At 34.3% G+C, this 14,585-nt stretch overlaps 2 protein-coding genes across 2 annotated transcripts; one reads left to right on the forward strand and one right to left on the reverse strand.

The window, feature by feature from the left end:
- The first annotated feature begins 462 nt into the window (after positions 1–462).
- On the forward strand, positions 463–7,284 carry LOC107004711 (homeobox-leucine zipper protein REVOLUTA). The gene is made up of 18 exons (XM_015203026.2): positions 463–1,799; positions 2,081–2,240; positions 2,620–2,705; positions 2,861–2,951; positions 3,053–3,148; positions 3,256–3,369; positions 3,455–3,538; positions 3,874–4,029; positions 4,112–4,186; positions 4,337–4,443; positions 4,565–4,739; positions 4,960–5,148; positions 5,260–5,340; positions 5,413–5,547; positions 5,644–5,978; positions 6,249–6,354; positions 6,617–6,766; positions 6,917–7,284. Exons 1-18 carry the CDS (start codon positions 1,567–1,569, stop codon positions 7,067–7,069), a joined length of 2,526 nt encoding a protein of 841 aa, XP_015058512.1. The 5' UTR covers positions 463–1,566; the 3' UTR covers positions 7,070–7,284.
- A 439-nt stretch (positions 7,285–7,723) lies between these two features.
- Positions 7,724–11,505, reverse strand: LOC107002968 (CASP-like protein 5A2). The gene is made up of 3 exons (XM_015201192.2): positions 11,011–11,505; positions 9,131–9,263; positions 7,724–8,178 (listed from the first exon to the last, which is right to left on the reverse strand). The coding sequence occupies exons 1-3, from the start codon at positions 11,220–11,222 to the stop codon at positions 7,987–7,989; spliced, it is 537 nt and encodes a 178-aa protein (XP_015056678.1). The 5' UTR covers positions 11,223–11,505; the 3' UTR covers positions 7,724–7,986.
- Between the last annotated feature and the right edge of the window lie 3,080 nt (positions 11,506–14,585).

Genomic DNA, 14,585 nt, shown 5'->3' on the forward strand with positions numbered 1-14,585 from the left:
GAAATAAAAGAAGGAAAAAAAATAGTCCATCGATTAGATAAAAGTTCAGTTAGCCAACCAATCAATCACCTGATCCATCGAGATTTTACATACATTTTTGAGCTATATATATATATATATATCAAAAATAATCTTTCTACATTCCATATTCATCATATCCGATTTACCAAATTACACCAAATAAGCTATTTTTTCTGTCCAACAACAACATAAATTATCTGTTAATTTTTTAAATTAAACAAATATTATTAAATAACTATTTTTAATACGGTGAATAATTATTATTAAATAAAAAAATATTATTTCAATCGAAAATATCTTTTCTACATTCTATCTTTTATTAGGCTTATTTTTATAAAATTTAAGATTTATTATACTGAATATGTTATTGTTTCGAGAAAATAAAAAATAGAAAAACACAAAGGAAGAACAGTGAGGGAAGCAAAGAAGGAGATAGCAGCATAAAAACACAGGCATTTTCGATTTGCGAGCTCAAAAAGCTTTAACTCAAGCAAAATTCTCAACATCACTGTCTCTCTCTCTCTCCATTTTCTTTCTTTTTCCTCACCCACCACTCTCCATTTTTCATCATCTTACACAAAACCATCAATTCTCTCTCTCTAAAAACAATAAAAATTCAATCTTTTTTTGTTGTTCTTGAAAAAAAACCATGTCTTTTACAGTTTGTTTCAGTTTCAGATCTTAAGGGGTTGTTTCTACTAATGTTTTGAACCTTTTTTCTTCTTCTGGGGTTGAATAAAAACAGAAGAGAAAATCAAGAATCAGAGCAATTTTTTTTTTTTTGAATTCTGTTTGTTAAGGGGGTGGTGGTTCTTGTTTTTCTGTATAGAGTAAAGGGGGTTTGTTTGTATGATTTGTTTTTTGTCTACTTTAAGAGAATCCATCCATCTCTTTTTCAGTGATATTTGGGAAAAAGAACTCCATTTTTGGCTTGTAACCCGAAAATTCAGGTTGGGTATCAAACGTGTCATTTATTCCAGCTCAGAATCTTGAAATTCATGAAAAAAATTAAGTTTTTTTTTGCTTAAAGATTCCAAAAATTTGAGAGTTTTGAAGCAAAAATCAAAGGGCTATTGGTAGAAAGTTAATAGTTTTTTTTAATGATGATGGAGTTTGGAGGTTTGTGTGAATGGAAATGGTGTAGTAAAGTATCAAACACGAGTAATTTACAGCTGAAGTGAATTTTTTTTTGATTTTGTTGTCCTTTTCTGCCATATCTTTCGTTGAGCAGTTTTGGCTGTACCTTAATTTGTAAGTTTAGCGTGAAGTGTATGTTTGAGCCTTGAGTAGAAACCAAAAGGGGGAGACCCTAGGAATCTTCTAGTTCAATCAAGATCGTCCATTTCATCTTGTCTGAGATCCCTAGAAAAAAAAAAGAACAAAAGAAAAAGATAAAGCCTTTGTTTCAGAGAATCTTAGTTCTCTGTATAGATATATATACATATATATGTAAAGCTGCTAAGGAAGTAGTTTCAGGGAATATATCTACTTGGGGGTGTTTTGAAAATCTTGATTTTTTTTTCTGGGGTTTGGATTTGAGGGAAAATGGCTATGGTGGCTCAACAGCATAGGGAGAGTAGTAGTGGTAGTATTACTAAACATCTTGATAGTAGTGGAAAGTATGTTCGATATACGGCTGAGCAAGTTGAGGCTTTGGAGAGGGTTTATGCAGAGTGTCCTAAGCCTAGCTCGTTGCGTCGACAGCAATTGATCCGTGAATGTCATATTCTGTCGAATATTGAGCCTAAGCAGATCAAAGTTTGGTTTCAGAACAGAAGGTATACTTCCATTGTTCAATTTTGCCCAAATTTTGGTTTATGTTTTGTTGTTAATAGCATACATTTTTATATGTCTGTTGTGTACGATTGATCTGCACTTTACTTTGTTTAGTACTGCTCGAATCTTGTATTAGTTAGATCAGTGATGATAAACTGAATGTATCACTGTGGTTCTCCTTGCCTAGGTTTGTTGGTTGGGTGGTAGGGTATGTGTTAACCTTAGGTGATTGGGAAATTGAGCTTAGAGTTTGGTATGGAGGGTAAACATTGTATCATTTCAGGTGTCGAGAGAAGCAAAGGAAAGAGTCTTCTCGATTACAGACTGTGAACAGAAAGTTGTCTGCGATGAATAAACTGTTGATGGAGGAGAATGACCGCTTGCAGAAACAAGTGTCGCAGCTTGTATGTGAAAATGGCTATATGCGGCAACAATTGCAAAGTGTAAGCTAACTTAATTCTTCGTTTATTTTTATGTCCAAAAGCTCTATGTGTTGCTTACTATAGTTTAGTGTCGAACATATCTTGTCTTTTTTGTTCACTTGATCTATGCTGCTGAAATGGCTACTCACTGTGTATTCTAGATTATACAATATTCCACCGCTATTGAGTCCGTGATTTTAATCAGTCAGTCTTATAATTCTGGAAGGTGTTACTTTATATATGGGACTAAATTTGTATGGCATTGTTTTTGTGTAGTAGTACAAGAAACATTTAAGGTCCTGTGACTTCAAAATTGTAAGATGACAGATATCACCAGTCATTTGTGGATCAAGAGGACTTAATTTAAGCTTACTTAAGACTCTAATTGTGTTTGCTGCAGGTATCGGCGGCCACTACTGATGTAAGTTGTGAATCAGTGGTAACCACCCCTCAGCATTCCCTTAGAGATGCTAACAACCCTGCTGGGTAATAATTTCAAACAGCTATATCTCCCACTCCTTACTTATATGATGTTAATTCTCGAACGTGTTCATACTGTATCTTTGGAGGAAGTAAATAACACATTTCACAATTTAAGGGACTGATTATTTATCTCTAAGTCATGTTTATTCTCTATGCAGACTACTACCAATTGCAGAAGAAACCTTGGCAGAGTTCCTTTCTAAGGCTACAGGAACTGCTGTCGATTGGGTCCCGATGCCTGGGATGAAGGTTGAACTCTAGTCAATCATCTTTTACTTTTTAAAATTCAGTATTTCCATCTGTATCATTGACCAGACGGCTAAAAGGCAATATTATCATTCAATTGTCAGCCTGGTCCGGATTCAGTTGGGATTTTTGCCATCTCACACAGTTGCAGTGGAGTGGCAGCCCGAGCATGTGGTCTTGTTAGTTTAGAGCCAACAAAGGTAAACAATTGAAAGTCTATTCAGAAATATTACTGCTGCTCCATTGAGTTTTGGTCCATTAATGATTGTAGATGTTGCCAGCTTTTTCTAACTAAAATATTTTACAGATTGCTGATATCCTCAAAGATCGACCTTCTTGGTTCCGGGACTGCCGGAATGTTGAAGTTATCACAATGTTTCCTGCTGGAAATGGTGGTACAGTTGAGCTTTTGTATACCCAGGTGAATACCTTCTCTTCAATCTCTATGTACACTTCTGATTTGATTAGATACAGCATTGAGGGGATCAATGAATCATTTCTTTCAGATATATGCTCCCACCACTCTGGCTCCCGCGCGTGATTTTTGGACGCTGAGATACACAACAACCCTAGACAATGGTAGTCTCGTGGTAAGCAATCCTTCACATTAAAGTGAGCTTGTGTTGGCGACCTGGCCACTTTTATACTTAGTTCTGGCATTCCCTGTTTAACTAGTCTTTTAACATCTCAACCTTTCAATCCTTGGATTGAACAGTAGTCCTGAAATGTAATATTTTTGGGTCATAATTAACTAAATGCTGCATTTTAATCCCCGTCTAGACCTTTGAGTATCTTGCTACTTCAGTATGATACTTGGCTCCATTATTTGTGATTCTTAATAGTGAATTCTATTAGCTGTGTCATTTCGTAGATGTTGCTCACAGTTTCTTTTTGTGTGTGGCATCAATTTATCCTCCTCACCAAGGTTTGTGAAAGATCCCTATCTGGTAATGGGCCTGGCCCAAATCCTACTGCTGCTTCCCAGTTTGTAAGAGCTCAAATGCTTCCATCTGGATATCTGATCCGACCGTGTGATGGTGGAGGATCAATCATACATATTGTTGATCACCTGAATCTTGAGGTAAGATTTTGTAAAGTTCTGCTTACCTTTGTCATGAACCTGTTTTGTGTGGTAGCTGCAATTCACTTCATATATTTTTCAGGCATGGAGTGCCCCTGAGATCTTGCGTCCACTCTATGAATCGTCGAAAGTTGTGGCACAGAAAATGACTATTGCAGTGAGTTCAACTCTTTGTTATCATTTAATACGGCATATAGATTTATATGTTTGTCAGGTTTAAAGTACTTGTGCAGTTATCACACTTCCCATAGCTTACTGCCACAGAAGAAGAACCATGATTTCATGCTTTACTTTGTTTCCTGTGAAGGCACTGCGATATGCAAGGCAACTAGCTCAAGAGACTAGCGGCGAGGTAGTATATGGTCTAGGAAGGCAACCTGCTGTTCTTCGAACATTTAGCCAGAGATTATGCAGGTGATGGTTATTTCTGATTTTTTGTTGTGTGGCTTTGAGATGATGAAAATTTATGCACTTCTGATATGCCAATTCTGAAGTACATATACAAGTACCTTATTAGGCCATTTATATATTGCAGAGGGTTCAATGATGCCATCAATGGATTCGGTGACGATGGCTGGTCAATGTTAAGTTCAGATGGTGCTGAAGATGTCATAGTTGCTGTCAATTCAAGGAAGAACCTCGCAACCACCTCCATTCCTCTTTCCCCGCTTGGTGGGGTCCTTTGTGCCAAAGCATCAATGCTACTCCAGGTGAACAGTGGATCTTTATTGAACTGACTAGAATTTTTCATTCGACAACTACCTTGCCCTTGTTAATACACAACAAACAGAAGTTCACAAGTTCATATTTGCATCATCTTTTGCGATACCAACTGAGAGACTGGTCCATATCAGCAATAGATGGAGTTGATTGTTAAGACAAGCGTAACTGGATAAATGAGAATAATTTAACTCTTTTGTTTCCTGGCAGAATGTTCCTCCTGCCGTACTGGTTCGGTTTTTGAGGGAGCACCGTTCAGAGTGGGCAGACTTTAATGTTGATGCTTTTGTAGCTTCTGCATTGAAGTCTTGTCCGTATACATATCCTGGGATGAGGCCTACCAGATTTACCGGAAGCCAGATAATAATGCCACTTGGCCACACAATTGAGCATGAAGAAGTAAGCAGTTTGCACTCCTTTGTTCTTTCAATGGCCAGGCTTGTTGCTAATATAATTATATAAATAATATTATACTTGAGACTTCTTCTCACTTTTGTTTTTGTTTTACAGATGCTTGAAGTTATTAGACTCGAAGGGCACTCTATTGGACAGGAAGATGCTTTCATGCCAAGAGATATTCACCTTTTACAGGTACTTCAGCCTTTACTTTGATGTTTCACAAACATTCTTGAAGGATAATGCTAACACAACAATCATTTCCAGATGTGTAGTGGCACTGATGAGAATGCAGTTGGAGCCTGTTCTGAACTAGTTTTTGCCCCTATTGATGAGATGTTTCCAGATGATGCACCTTTGCTTCCCTCCGGATTTCGCATTATTCCTCTCGAATCAAAATCAGTTGAGTAAATTATTCCTCCACGACTCCATTGAATTTAGAGAATGAGCTGAGTTGAACATTTACATTACAGCATGACTTCTGATTTTATTACTCAGGGTGATGCCCTGGATACGTTGAACGCACATAGAACATTAGATCTAGCATCAAGTCTTGAAGTGGGCCCAGCAACAAACTCGGCTACCGGAGATGCAGCTTCTTGTTACAGTGCACGATCTGTACTGACAATTGCTTTCCAATTTCCATTTGAGGACAATCTTCAGGACAATGTGGCTACCATGGCCCGACAGTATGTTCGCAGTGTGGTTTCGTCTGTTCAACGAGTTGCCATGGCAATATCTCCTACGGGAATGAATCCAACACTGGGGGCCAAGCTTTCTCCAGGCTCACCAGAAGCTGTAACATTGTCGCATTGGATCTGCCAGAGCTATAGGTAAGGTCCTCACAACTGTAATAGTCTTGTGAGCCTTGATGATTTCTTGATCATGGCGACACTTGTTCCCTTCTGTTCTGCTCAATGTTTTGCTTTTCATGTGCATGATCATGCTTGTTAGTTTTGGCTTACTGCATCTCTGATTTTCAGTAAGAGTGAGATACTGTAGATTATTTGAGAAACTTTTCCTTTCTCAACTTATTGGGATAAGACATTAGAAGTGCTTGTCGGATTGTTAACATTCCATTCTCTTTTGCATTCAATCTCCAGTTATCACATGGGAACAGAGTTACTTCGAGCTGATTCTAGTGGCGATGAATCAGTACTAAAGAATCTGTGGCAACACCAGGATGCAATTTTGTGCTGCTCATTGAAGGTATGAAGTTCTTTGCTACAGAATTTATGAACTCGTGTGGATATAACGAAATTGTAATTAAGAAATGCTGTATGTTATGTTGCTATGAAGCATGAACATATACATAAAGGAGAACTTATCTGATTGGCATTTAATTGTCCTCATTAGTGTTCCAGACATTTTTTTGACCTCCCCACATTAAATGTTCTCGTCACGTTTCTAGTCTTTTATCTTGTTACAAGAATGTCTCAGTAAGTTGATGATGTTCTCTCTGTTGTTGCAGTCGCTGCCAGTTTTCATTTTTGCTAACAAGGCCGGACTCGACATGCTGGAGACAACATTAGTTGCATTACAGGACATTTCTCTAGATAAGATATTCGATGAATCCGGAAGGAAAGTGTTGCTCTCAGAATTTGCCAAGATCATGGAACAGGTAATTAGCTACTCTGACATTCTGTTGGCTATTCTGATGTCGTCGGGTATAATAGTTTGATCCACGGGCTATTGCAGAGCCAAAAGACCAAAGTTGAGGCTGTTTTCGTCTGACTACTACTTTTTTCCCACTGTTGTTTCTCGAGCACAGGGTTTCGCGTGTTTGCCTGGTGGTATCTGCATGTCAACAATGGGACGACATATTTCATATGAACAAGCTATCGCGTGGAAAGTGTTTGCATCGTCTGAAGAAAATGCTGTCCACTGTTTGGCCTTTTCGTTTATTAACTGGTCATTCGTGTAATGCTATCATTTTTTTTCTCTTTTTCGACCTTTCTCACAGAATACTGATAGCCAGGAACACAGTTGAATGCGGGGACAAACGAAATTTTTTGTAATATGTAAAATTCCCAGTTCTGCATTAATTTAATTAGACTGGAAGTTGTATTTCATTTCTTGAATTCTTGATACTCTTTTGTAAATCTTATTAGTGCAGCTTCTTTTTTTTTTTGAGTGAAATTGCTTGTTTCTGAATGTCTTTTTTTTCCTTTTACACCATTGAATCCTAGTTCAGAAAGTTTTTGATTTATACAAGGTAACTCGCCACCGCTATCCTTCAGGTTAATCAAATCAAGCTTGATCGGAAAAACATGTAGTGGTATTCGTTCATGTTCAACCAACTCGATCACCTTTACATTGTACTGTAGATTTAGAAAAGCTTTAGTGTTGAATTAATACTTAGAGCTGCAATAGGTACCCATAAGTTCTCTTGATAACACATCAAATTCATCCTATATGACTAAACACACTTAATAATAGCTGCTTCTAAACATTACATATAACCTACTGTCAAAATTTATACAGCTCATATCTCTGGTTAGTCACAAAGTGATTCACTATCTCTAAGCTTAATCAAAATAGTGTTACGTAAATTAAGATGGAGAGGTACCAAGTGAAATATGCTAGGAAGAATGGCTAAATGATGGCATTTTCAGTATCATACAATTTATGTGCAATCCTTTATATCCAGCAACAGAGTAGAGCACAGCTCAATTTCCCACATTAACCTGCTTTACGCAATCTGTATTTACACACTGCAGTAGCAATTGCATGTTTTTCTGGGACATTGATCATCTAGACAAAATTTTACAACATCAAAACAAAAGGCAGTACTTTTACAAGATATTTTGGCGTCGTTTCTAATTCCTTGAGAGCCTTTCTTCACCTGGATGCAAGTGACCAAAAGTTTAAGAGAAATGATGGCAAAGCACAGAACCAGCTAAGAAAAGCCATGGCAGTAGCAGTCTCGAACTCTAAGCAGTGATTTTGTGAGCAGACACCAAGGTCATTGCCAATCAGTACAGTAATGCCAGCAGAAGCACAGGCTGCAGCAAACATGAGGGTAGAAGTGACCTGCAAGAAAGACAGTCATGAAGAAAATAAATGGTAAGAAGTCATCAATCTGGACTATGCTCCACAATGAGCTTATTTACAATCTTATGTTGTATGCACAAAGTGGAATGTGGTGAATGAGCAGTTGAGGAGCCAGGATTTAACCAAGAAAATTCAAAATATAAAAAAATAAAACACACGAGCCTTTCCTTATAGGCGAAAGAGTAACTTTGGATACTATGCTCACTTGAGAATTACCTTTTGATTTCATCCACATTGTCCATGGAAGACATTTTTTTCTTCAATGGAGATTCAACATCTATGTGCTTTCAAAATCAATTACATATTGATAAAAACTAATTTTGACATAGGATATATAGAGCAATTTTTTTGATTATTGGGGTTTCATCTCCGCCCAAGGGTGGGAATAAAAGTAACTCTAATGTCACTCGTTCTGAGATATTTAAAAGACAAATTAACTTATCAAACTTTAATACATGGTAATTTGGACATCAAACCGGACGAGTTAAAAACCCATGTTAAAGAAGAACTTTCATGTCTGACCTCACATATCTATATCTTAAGAGATGAAAGATGGATAAAAAAATTCCAAGAATACACTAGGAAACTGCAAAACTTCCATACAAAATTAACAGAATCCAAAATATCTGCATTAAGCTTTTTCATACCAATAGAAAGGTAAAAAGTTGAAACTTTTAGATGTTTTACTTATCCAATACAAAATCACAGCACGATTGTTATGGGAGCTTTTCTCTGTCGTATCAAGTCCTTGCATGTCTGATTGTACCAAATTGTACAGTTTTTTCTATCACACGAAGAAATCAGAATGTTTGACACGTTGATATGCATCTTTTTTATCGTACAAGAATACTACTTCAATAATCCCTTCATTTATTTATTAGCACAGCTACTATTACGTGATCAAGTTTTGGATGAATCTGTAGCAACTTACCCCATCACCGACAGCAAATAAGCTCACAACCTGAGAGTTCTGCAAGCACCGTCCAACAAGAAGAGCATAAACATCAAGAATACCTAGAGACAAGCTCCATAAGCTCTGCAAGCCAGCAGCAGCGACAAGGTAACTGGGAAACCAGATAAGATGAAATATTCATCATAAAGCAACACAACTTCCAGTAAGCATGTTCTTGATCAAAGAGCCAAAAGACATAGAACTTATAAAACTTATAAACCAAATATGAGATACCACCCAAAAGAAAAGAGCTCTTAGATTTCCTTCACTCACGTTTACAGAAGAGATCCAAACTTCTACCAAGATATATGATGAATTATTGGCAGCATTCGCAGCCCAATTAATTGACTTCAAGTCAATGGAGATACCACGTGATTAACTAGCACATTCAGGCAATACTAGTCTATGTTAACAACAGAATTAAAGTCTGGTTTGAACAAATGTGACGGAAAAGAAATTTATAAAAGGAGCAAAAGTTAACCCCCTCCCCCTCCCCCGGGCCCCAAACCATATACGAAATCTTAATTTGTGCACAACCATCAAGGCATCAACACACTTTGCCGGCAAATTACCTTGTCCTTTTAGGAAGATGATAAATATCATATTTACACAGCACCAACCAGTACAAATTAACAACCTCTGGCGCACACTAGTGAGGATGTACCAATACATAAGATGCCTGTCACCATACTACAAGGAGACTTGAATCTGAGGCCACCTGGACTCGCTACCCACTAGATTTATACTTCCTATATAAGTTATAGACTGTATAGGCTGAAACTTCTAGCATATTTAGTGGAGAATCAACACATCAGAAGGCCACAACCCCATCTCCCAGCAATTGTTTTTTCTATAAGGTAGTTAAGAAAAATGGAAAGGTTTGCTTTCTTTTAACCGGATCCTTCTTCTTTGTCAACGCTACTAAGGACCCATTACTTCACTTATAAAGGATAATGAGAATGTGTATACAATGTATGATCTTTCCAAGACATTCAAGGGGCCCCTCAGCCTTCCAGCAGGAAAGATTTCAACATGAAAGTGAATTTCCATTCTTACTGGTTGGAGTTGGTCATCCCCATTGGGAGTTTAGGTAGTTAGTCGGAGAGTACCTAGTTCAGTGACGCCTATTGCCTTTGTCTTATTCAAGTCAGAGTAAGCTGGCTAAGGTTGATGAGGAATAAGTCATTTCCCCCTCTTTCCACGGATATGTGTCAAAGGAATAGGCACATTTAGAGTAGTTGGACTTAAAGGAATAGAATGCACCGTTCCCGTGTCTCGCAGAATGGTCACAACACAGGGTGTTGCTGACCAGTGAGGCATACACCTATCACATTAAGTTCATTCGGAGTTCCTTACCCTAATTCACGTTTAATTCAATAAGCCATCTTCCTATCAAGGTTAATGAGTTAACTGAGCATCTCCCGATTGAATAGCGAGTTAGAAATAAGTTATCCAACTGAGCACAATTGTTCCACATAATACACCACGAAGTCGCATACTATATAATCCTCTAAAAATCAGCCCATTCTCAATTCGTTCGGTTGATTTCTCAAATGGTCACTCAAGTAATAGTTATCATCTCAAAAAGTCAGCTTTCTTCTTTATTCCAATTTTCTTCAGTAAAGAAAATGGTGTTCTGAGATAATAATGAGTGACCATGTGATAAATCACCTCCAATTCGTTTAATTGACAAATTGAATACAAGCATCCAAATCTCAGCTCCAAACTGCTAATACAGAAATATTTCAAGTAATACTGCTACCATTTGCAATTACGCCTCAACTTAAACATCTTACTCATATATGCTTATCTAAACATGATCGGAACTGAAATTTATGCTTTCAGAACAAAAATATTACCAGAAAGCTGTGACGGAAGGAAAATCACTGGTGGTAGCCATAACGCAAAGCGCAACAACAGCAAATACAAACTGAGCGAAACGTAAGAAGGATCCACCAACCGTCCCAGGCATTCCTTGAACATCCTTCATCCTCACTCTCGGCACGTTAGCTGCTTCGGTTTGCAACGGTGGTGCGTCAACAGGATGAACTGAACCGTTGCTCACACTCATTTTCTGTTTATTGATTGAACTTTTGTCCTCCTCTTCTTCTTCTACTTCAGCTACCAACCACTAACTACCACCAACAAAACAATCAATTCACCCATAAATCATTCCAAATTTGCTTAACTAATTGTGCGATCTACAACTTCAATTAGACAGATCCGGAACTGGAGATTCTCCGGCCGGCGGAACCCTAGTTCCGGCAGAAATTGATCGGAGTATGTATGTAGCCTGTAAATTGAAAAGTGATGAATAATTGGTCACAAGTTGTTATTGTCCGAAATAGACATTATTCTTATCAGCCATAGTAACTTTTTTAAATTTTACGTTCACTTTTATTTGTTGCGTTATTTTTTTAAAACAAATATATAAAATATGAAGTGAACAAATAACGATATCGAAGAAGTTTTGCATGAAAAGAAAGAATATGATATATTCTTTTAATTTTGATGTTTATAATTGATATATCTCTCGTTATAAAAATGATACAAATAAACCTGTCTTATTATACAAATAGTTCATTATACTAAATTGAAAAAAGTATAATTTAGATGGGATATATTTGATGTTCCTTACAAGTATTTATTTTATTTATTGACTATTTTATTTTAATGATTAATTTAAATTTATTATTGTGAATAGTTAAATTTATTTACTTGTTCAATTAATTCTGTAGGAAAATTTATTATAAGTGCCTCAATTTTGTTTTCAACAAATGCTAAAACTAAATTACCATATAATACAAAAAGTTAGCTTTAATTTAATTTTTTTCATTTTGCACTAAAAGAATGAAAGGAAAAAAATAAGAAAATCAAATAATGACAATAAAAGAGAAGTCAAAAGTATTTTATGAATTATGTATGAAAAAATTAAAATATGTCTTGAACTTTTCTTGAAGAATCATATATCGTTCTACGTAAATCTTTCTTGAATATAAAATCTAAAAGATAATTTCAGAACTAATTTTTTCACTTACGTTAAATAAAGAGTAAATGTGAGCTCATTTGTAACGGTAGGGTATATGTGAGTCGTTTGTATATAAAAATAAATAAGAGTATATATGAGTCACTTTCATAACGAGAGTATATCAACTCTAAATAGAAAAGTTATATCATTTTTCCTCTGCATATAATTTTTCGAATATCTAATTTAAAATATTAAATTAATCTTATTTAATTTAACTTTCAATATTAATTAAATTAACTTTCATGAACTAAACATAACGAGTTAAAAAGGTATTCTTAAGACCCATTATTTCTTTTATAATAGAAAAAGATTAAAATTATCCTTTTAAGATATTAGAAATCACTTTAAGTGTTTTTATTAATCTATTTAATATCAAATTTATCTTTTCTTTCACTTATTAAATTTAAAAGATATTTGATATATTAAAAATAACTCAATAATATTTAATGTACCTCTAATATTAGTCAAGGTTAAAATTGCTATATTTTTAAAAAATACAATTACATGAGATTTAATAAAAATTATATTTTTATTATATTTAACTAATTGAATTTTATTCCGTAGAGAGGCATTTGGTACATTAGAATTTAGATATGATGGAATATTATGAAATTACGTTAAAATTAAAAATTTATTTTATTTTATTAAAAATACAATTTTATTATGTAGTAAATTTATAGGTAAATCAATAAAATATAAAATTAATCTCAAACTTATTTTTCAATATGTCATTTAATTTCATCCAAATTAATATTATTTTATTAATTTTTGCTTATATGATTAAAGAATTGCCGACTCCAATCATTCCATATTTTTAAAAATAAAAGATAAAAAAAAAATGACAGTTGTCTTCTTGCTTTTAGTTTACACTTTACACTTACAATTCCCTCTAAATAGCCTTTCTTCCCTTAAATTATACATTTCTTAATCACCTTTTATCATCACTAATTAACCTAATTATCACCTTTCTCCCACCCAAATATAGATTAGTTATGCAATTAAAACACTTTTTAACACATAATAATTAATAGAAAGCATGAATGATTTAGTTGTGAGCATATCTTTGTAAAATCTTATGTTTAATTTTTTTTTTTACAGATGTTTTGATAACTAAATTTTTTGTAGAAATAATTTCAGACGAATTTTGTTGATTGAACTCTAAAATACATTTAACAATCCTAACAGAAAAGATTATTTAACTAGTTCAATAAGTTCAAAACTTGTAAATTGAAATAATAATTGAATATTATCACAAATGTAATCTTGAGGTTGAAAAGATGCATCTCTGGCTCTCTTTCTAGAAAGAAATTAAGAGCACTAGAGAAATAATTTCAATTCTTTGCGTTTGTGGCTACGAGACGGTCAACAGCCTCATCTGAATATAATTTGAGTTGTAATATCTTGACTAATGAATTGTTAGTTAAAATTAAGAATAAGGGTACTATAGCACGTGAAAATATGATTCTCTCAACTTCAATCAATTTGTTTTGTTAAATTCAGCTCAATTAAATTTTAAGTTGATAATTAGTTTAACTTAACTCATGAGAAGACTAGTCAAAATATTTTTAAAATATTCTTCTTATTGTAGTTTGATATGTTATTTATAGTCATAAAAAGAATCGCATCATTTAATAAAATGTATTATCAAAATACAAATCGAATTGTTTATGACTCATTACTCACTCATTTTTTATCCAGATCATCTCAACTCATGCAATCTTTTGGTGATTCAATCAGTTGATCATTTATTAATTCGACTTATCTTAATTCGTTTAAATTTAATTCACTCATTCATTTAACATCACTATTTAAAAAAACATGCATTGGATTATAAAATTTATTAGCTTGTAATTAGTGCAATTGATTGTTGTTCACCAAAAGAGCGATTAATCACACTTGAAACGACTTCTTTGTTATATGTTATAAGAAAATAAAAAAAAGAGACAATTTACAAGAGCGATAAATTAAAGATCTGTTTGATTATGAAAATTATTCCATTCTTTCTATATATTTTTATTTCAAAGTCATTTAATTATAAATTTTACCAAAGTAATTTGGGGCAGTATTGGAAAACAACTTATAACCTATGTTTTTAATCTACTTTTTACTTTTAAAGTTAAATTAAAATATATTCAAATATGATTTATCTTCAACTTCAACTCTATAAATTTTAAACAAAAGTGAGAAACATTTAATATTTATAAATGCACCTACTAAATATTATTGCATGCACATGACTTGTACGTGTTTATGACTTTATCTAAATAATTTTGTGTTACAATGACTAACAATATAATTACATAAGGCTCTACGTTTAATAGCAACTTGTAGATTTTTTTTTTTTTTATTTTAAAAATTGGGTTCAATTTGGATATATTAACAAAGCTGCAATTAGATCACAAGTTT

Source organism: Solanum pennellii, chromosome 11 (genome assembly GCF_001406875.1).
Source record: "Solanum pennellii chromosome 11, SPENNV200".
NCBI classification, from domain to species: Eukaryota; Viridiplantae; Streptophyta; class Magnoliopsida; order Solanales; family Solanaceae; genus Solanum; species Solanum pennellii.